Raw genomic sequence first — 6,218 nt, 5'->3', positions numbered from 1 at the left:
CCATGGATACAGAAGGAGCACCTTGCATCACTCAGGTAACACGTCCCCTGTCTAATTAACAATTGTCATTGTCACTCAGTTCCTGGTTAGTCAACTTGAGCAAGTAAGATGGTGGCTACTGTTCAGAGCAGGATCTCTAGATGGGCTGAAAGCAAAAGACTGGTGGGGATCCTCAAGATCCCCCGAACAGGGAAATGGAGGAGAAGGGGAAAGAATGGTCATGTTTTTGTTGTGTCAAAGGCAAACGTGTCTTCTCATTGTTGAAAGAAAGGCCCTAGATTTAATAGTATACTTTGCAGAAACAAATCACAGTCTATGCTATCTTTCTATTTAAAAAGCCATATTTTCAAGAATGGTCTCTAATTTAGTACCCATGTGAATATACACCCCCAAAACCTTTGTCCACAAACAGCTACTCCTTGCCGTTATTCAGCATCAGAGAATCTGAAAGCACTTTTCCAACTTCAGTGAATATGTGGCCTCACAAACCTCCCGTGAGGTAGAGCAGTGTTATTATCCTCCTGGTACAGACAGCTATAGAGGCACAGAAAAATGGAGACCTGCTCCAGTTCATACACAAAATCTAGCTGAGTATTGAACTTTGGATTCCTGACTGCCACAACTGTGCTTTGTCTCCACGGCCATCTTTCTTTAATAGAGAGCTTTCCCTATGAGGGAATGTGAACCTTCACCTCTCTAAACTGCATTCAGGTGTCTTGATGCAGTAGGTCAAATATCCAGCTCTCAGTCATGTGGCCAGGGAGTTACACATCTAAATTCAGCTGTTTGTAGGCGCACAAATCATTTCGTGGGAAAAACCCTAGGAACAAATGTTTGCACCTAAGACTACTGGGTGAAAATTTGGTATAACATAACTCCAATCCCTTGGTAATTCCCGATCATCTTCTTTTGGATCATCTCAGCTGCAGCTTGCTTTTATATATTGTATGTATCGTCATGTGAATTAAAAAAAAACAACGCAGCCTGTACAGAGTGTTAATAGTAGCAATGCAAACTAACAAAATACAAAGTGGCTTCTGAAAGGAATGAAACCAAATCATCTTCTAGCTAAGCATTCATGTGGCATCAAACACCACGACTCCATAATTCATTCTACTCAAAGGGATTGAAAAGAAATACGGAAATCTGCATATGTGCTGAACGAATGTAAAAGAGAGCAACACAAAACGTTCGTTTGCAAGGACTTCATTTGGGTCCGGTTCTGTAGTAGTCAGTCTCACTGAAAGCTTATTCCGTAAGAAACAGAGGCAATACCAACTAGCCTAAACCATTACAGTCTAGGCATAGTAAAAACCACCAGCTCTGTGGAATATAGCGATGAGTCCCGTAGGATTCATTACTGATTAATAAAAGTGATGACTTTCACTAAATCCCCTAAGAGTTTTTTCTTTTCTGCTAGAAGAGTTTCTTTGAACACCTCAAAGTTTCATCTGTGATATAAGTAGAGCATCTGGCCATAGTTAGGAGTATTGAAGTGTAAAGAAAAACCTTAAAAATGCTAGCTTAAACATTACAAAAACTATCAAAACATTCATTATTTCAAATCGACTTCCTTTTTTCCTGCAAGTGCCTGTTTGGCAGTGACAACAAGATTTCTAAACTAAGTTGTTATTATTACTAGTTTGCAGTAGTTGTTTTTTTGTCATTTTTTTTCTTAATGTGTTTTTTAAACAAAAGAAAATTACCAGCTTTTATAAAAAAGAAGGAGCTTGAATACTTACTCCTAAAACACAGATACAAGTTCTTTTCTTATAAAAAGTGTATTGATTTCTTGCTATAAAAAGCGACCTAGAGGTGTCAGACCTGAAAACAAATTCTCACAGTGTTTTCAGCGTTGGATGTTTACAAGGCATTAAGATTATAAGCAGAGATAGAGAGATACCATGCCGTAGATATAATAACTTATTATCAGCCAGCATTATCTTTGGGTTTTATGATAAATCTGGTTCATGCCAGACACTCAGCTGACATATATATCTTAGCTTACTTATTAGAAATGTCCTGATATAAATGTATGATGTCATCATTGTGCTATACAAACTTTGCTCACTGTCTTAGGCAGCATTTCTGAAACTGGTCCAATATTCTTTGTTCCACATTCTGGTGGCATCCTAAGCCTCTTATGGTAATAAGCCATTTCCTTTCCTGCTATTCAGCCACAGAAAATGACAATAGAGAGTACGCATGTGTGAAAATCAGACACAAAATGAGAAGCAGATCTGCAGTCACAGAGCTGCTACTATTCATCAGCATTGTGAGAAGGTAGAAAGGGACATTTGTTTTCTTTTAGCTTTAGAATAATCAACAGGATTCACTTCTGTAGAACTAGTAGGGAGCTATCAAGGTCTCTACAGCCAATAGTAAATTCATGCAGTTAGAGCAGAAGAAGAACTAATACAAGAGAAGGGGAAATCATTGGCATGGTAGCCTGAGATTGCTGGCAATGCCCCTTATGCATCCCTGTAAAGTTATCCAGCAGAATGGTATCACTCTATCCCTATAAGTTGATAAGTGTTGATTTGTGGCACAGAAGATAAATCACAGAAAAAAAAATTACATAGAATTGTGTGTCCTTTGATTGATTTGAAAGCACCCAGTCACCTATCTGCTTCATTTGGCAGAAGTACTGTACTGTATTTTTAACAGAGCTCGTAGCACGGACAGTTGGCATTGTGTTCCTTTACATGGAATCCCCAAGAGAATCAGAGTCGTCCAAAGACAGAGGCAGGTACAAGTCCTGTAAGAGGAAAGGACAAAATGTTAATCCCCACACTCAGGTTCCAGCAACAAGGAGACAGCTCCCTGATTCAGTTCACTGGAGGGCCTAGGAACAGGGTGGAAGTCTCCTTGATGGGAGACTGAATAGACAAGCCAATTGTCGGAATCAGTCATGATCTGAAACAAAAGCATTTGCACAGTGGGGAAGGGGCGGGTGGGGAGGTCTCAGTAAAAAAAGGCAGACTGATATTCAGTGACAATCAGAGAGAAAACCTTTCAGCCACTTCACAGTCAGTGTCTATCTATTCAACACTGTGCATGAATGCAGAGGAGCTTTTGTTAAACGGGTCAGTTTATTTTAGGTCCACAGTAAAGAGTCTTATCCCTATTTGACAGCTGTGCCTTGGTCACTTCTCTAGCACGGCTCTCTCTAGAAAGTTGACAAGAACCTGAGGTGTTCCATGATATGGCCCATGTTTTAAGTCATTGCAGCTCTTTATGAACCACAGGTTTAGAAATGAGTCCAGGAGGCAACATTTGGATCTGGCTCTGGGTCTAAACTTATCCAATAGGGCTGTGCAAAGCTTCCAGTAGCCCTGACTCGATTTGGCAGAGATTTGGCCCAATCTGGTGGTTGAATCTTTGAATCCAAATTGAATCAGAGGACCCTTTAATCTCTCCAGATTGAATCGGAACCCTCTGAATCGATTCGGAGAGATTCGGAGATTTGGACAGACACAGCTTTAACTGTTTTTTCTACATACCTCAAGGTAGCAGGCGGCTCGTGAATGCTGCGGCACATGCGGTGTCCCACAGAAGTGCAGGGGGCTGCCCAGCGCACTCGGCAGCAGATCTGGAAGTGGACCAGAACCATTTCCAATCCACTTTCGGGTCCACTGGAGAGCACGCTAGGGGCGCCCCCTGCACCCTATCCGGCTAGGTGACTGGTGCCTTCTGGGTTGGGGGGGCACCCAGGGTCCCCCGTGGCTGACTGCTGAGCTGGGGGGGTGTGGTGGCCCCCCCAGAAGACCCAGAAGTGGACCAGAAGTACTTCTGGTCCACTTCCGGGTTTGCTGCCGAGCACATGGGGGGGCCCCCTGCGCTTCTGTGAGATGCTCCATTCACCCCAGCATCGCAGCAATCACAAACCGTGCTTGGTACCTCGAGGTATGTAGAAAAAAACATTTAAAGCTGTGTCTATGGCCGAATCACTGGTTCTCCGAATCAGCATTGAATCTTCAGATTGAGATTTGGCCAAATTGAATCGGGGACAGGGATCTGAATCAACAAATCAAATCACTGTCCCTGATTCGGGCCGAATCTGAATTGAACAGGGCCCGTTTCGCACACCCCTATTATCCAGCATTCTTCTAAATAAGAATTTATGTATTCAAACCATCCCTGGGAATGTCAGAGCCCTCCTTCTTCCTTAGTGAACCCAGTGTTATGTACAGAAAGGGGATATAACACACCAAAACATGAACAAACTGAAAGAATCAGCTCAAAACAATGAGCGGGCAGGGATTTCTCACTAGAATATATACAGTGAACGGCGTCTTCAACTTTAATTCTTTAAGCTTCAGGAAAAAACAAAAGATTTTACTTTATCAAACACTAGAAATAGCTCCTGGGAAGAAAACAATGATGCAAGAATATTCAAGTAACCTAACATGTTACTCCCGTGTCTGCTGATTGGCTTTAGTCCATGGAGGAGCCAATAACTGATCATCTGCCCTCAGGGATCACCAGCAATTGTTCATTTTTCATAGGAATTCAGTGCAATGGCCATGAGTCGGCCAGCCAGTGAACACAGATGAACTATTACACATGGCGAATTTATAATTTTAGTTAAAAGCATGCAGAAAATATTCCCATCCCCCAAATGCCAATAAACTCTACAGTATTTGAAAAGTATTTTCAGATCCTTAATTACTGAAGTATGAAGGAGAACTTACTTTGATAAGTAAGATCCCTAAATATATGTAAGCCACTACTGGATGCAGACTATGGGTGAGTTTCTGTTCTGAATACACCAGTATAGCTCTTGAGTAATTCCAAGAAAGTAAGTGTTATTTCCCCTGAGCAGCTGAGATCAGAAAACAAACGTGAGGGAAACGTTGCTGAGGCAAATGTAGATTGAGCCATGGTTTTGCTAAATAAGGCAAACAAAACTTGGAGGCTGCACAACTATAGGGGTATGTCCTGACAAGCGCGCATGTGCGGGGGCACACATTTTCTGCGGGACAAATAACAGTGGCACATATTTGTGCCACTGCTATTTGTTCCCAGGCACATCCCAGGTGGGGTAGGGGAGGCTGGGGGCAGCACCTGTGTTGGCCCCAGCAGCCTTACCTGGGGTCCTGGAGGCCTCCCGGGGCAGCGCAGTGCTGAGCCAGCTGCTCAGAGCCTGGCCAGCAGCCAGAGAATGACTCTGGCTGGCCAGGCTCCAGTTTCTGGTGGTGCTTGCTGCTGCCATGTGCGGTACATAGCCATTTTTTTTCTACACCAGAATCTCCTGGTGTCAAAACCCCCCACTGCACTGCAAATTAGCAGCATGGCAAATGAGTACTTGTGTGCCACGTGCAGTTTGCACTGCCTCAAATGGGTTTGAGGCACCACAAACTGCATGTGTGCGCTTGTTGGGATGTGCCTTAAGAGTCTTCAGAAAGCTCAGAGCAACTTCTCAGCTGGTATAAACTGTCACAGCTTCATTGAAGGACTGGAAAAGGGCCAATGTGCTCCCCATTTACAAGAAGGGGAGAAAGGAGGACCCGGGTAACTACAGGCCAGTTAGTCTCACCTCGGTCCTTGGGAAGACCTATGAGAAAATTATCAAGGAGCACACATGCGCGGGCCCAGCATGGGAGGTAATGCTCAGGGGCAACCAACACGGGTTCACTGTGGGCAGATCCTGCCTGACCAACCTTGTCTCCTTTTATGACCAGGTCACCAAGTCCTTGGATGCAGGCGTTGAGGTAGATGTCATCTACCTGGACTTCAAGGAGGCCTTTGACACTTTATCACCCCATTCTCATAAAAAAAAGTAGGCGACTGTGGCATTGACGCCTACACAGTCAGGTGGGTGGCAAATTGGCTCGATGGTCGCACCCGGAGAGTGGTGGCGGACAGGTCGTTTTCAACCTGGAGGGATGTGGGCAGTGGAGTTCCCCAGGGCTTGGTCCGTGGGCCTGTGCTAGTCAACACCTTTATCAGTGACTTGGAGGTGGGCATGGAAAGCACGCTGTCCAAATTCGCTGATGACACAAAGATGTGGGGAGAAGCGGGCACACTGGAGCGGGGGGACAGAATCCAGCTGGATCTAGACAGGTTACAGAGGTGGGCAGATGAGAATGGGATGCAATTCAACGCAGACAAGTGCAAGGTGATGCGTCTAGGGAGAAGGAACCAGCAACACACCTATAGGCTGGGGAACTCCCTTCTTGTCAACACGGTGGCTGAAAGGGATCTTGGAGTCATTG

At 44.4% G+C, this 6,218-nt stretch overlaps 1 protein-coding gene across 3 annotated transcripts in view; it reads right to left on the bottom strand.

Annotated features, from left to right (window-relative positions):
• Positions 1-1,074: 1,074 nt before the first annotated feature.
• The window catches only part of DCX (doublecortin), a 161,240-nt gene continuing 156,096 nt past the window's right edge, over positions 1,075-6,218 (bottom strand). For all 3 annotated transcript variants that reach the window (XM_019521520.1, XM_019521521.1, XM_019521522.1), the window contains exon 7: positions 1,075-2,758. In XM_019521520.1, the coding sequence (XP_019377065.1) occupies positions 2,702-2,758 (57 nt within the window). In that variant the 3' untranslated portion in view covers positions 1,075-2,701. The remainder of the gene's footprint in view (positions 2,759-6,218) is intronic.

The sequence above is a fragment of the Gavialis gangeticus genome, unplaced genomic scaffold (genome assembly GCF_001723915.1).
Source record: "Gavialis gangeticus isolate Ggan-Ray unplaced genomic scaffold, GavGan_comp1, whole genome shotgun sequence".
NCBI classification, from domain to species: domain Eukaryota; kingdom Metazoa; phylum Chordata; order Crocodylia; family Gavialidae; genus Gavialis; species Gavialis gangeticus.
This window is presented reverse-complemented; position numbering and strand designations above follow the sequence as displayed.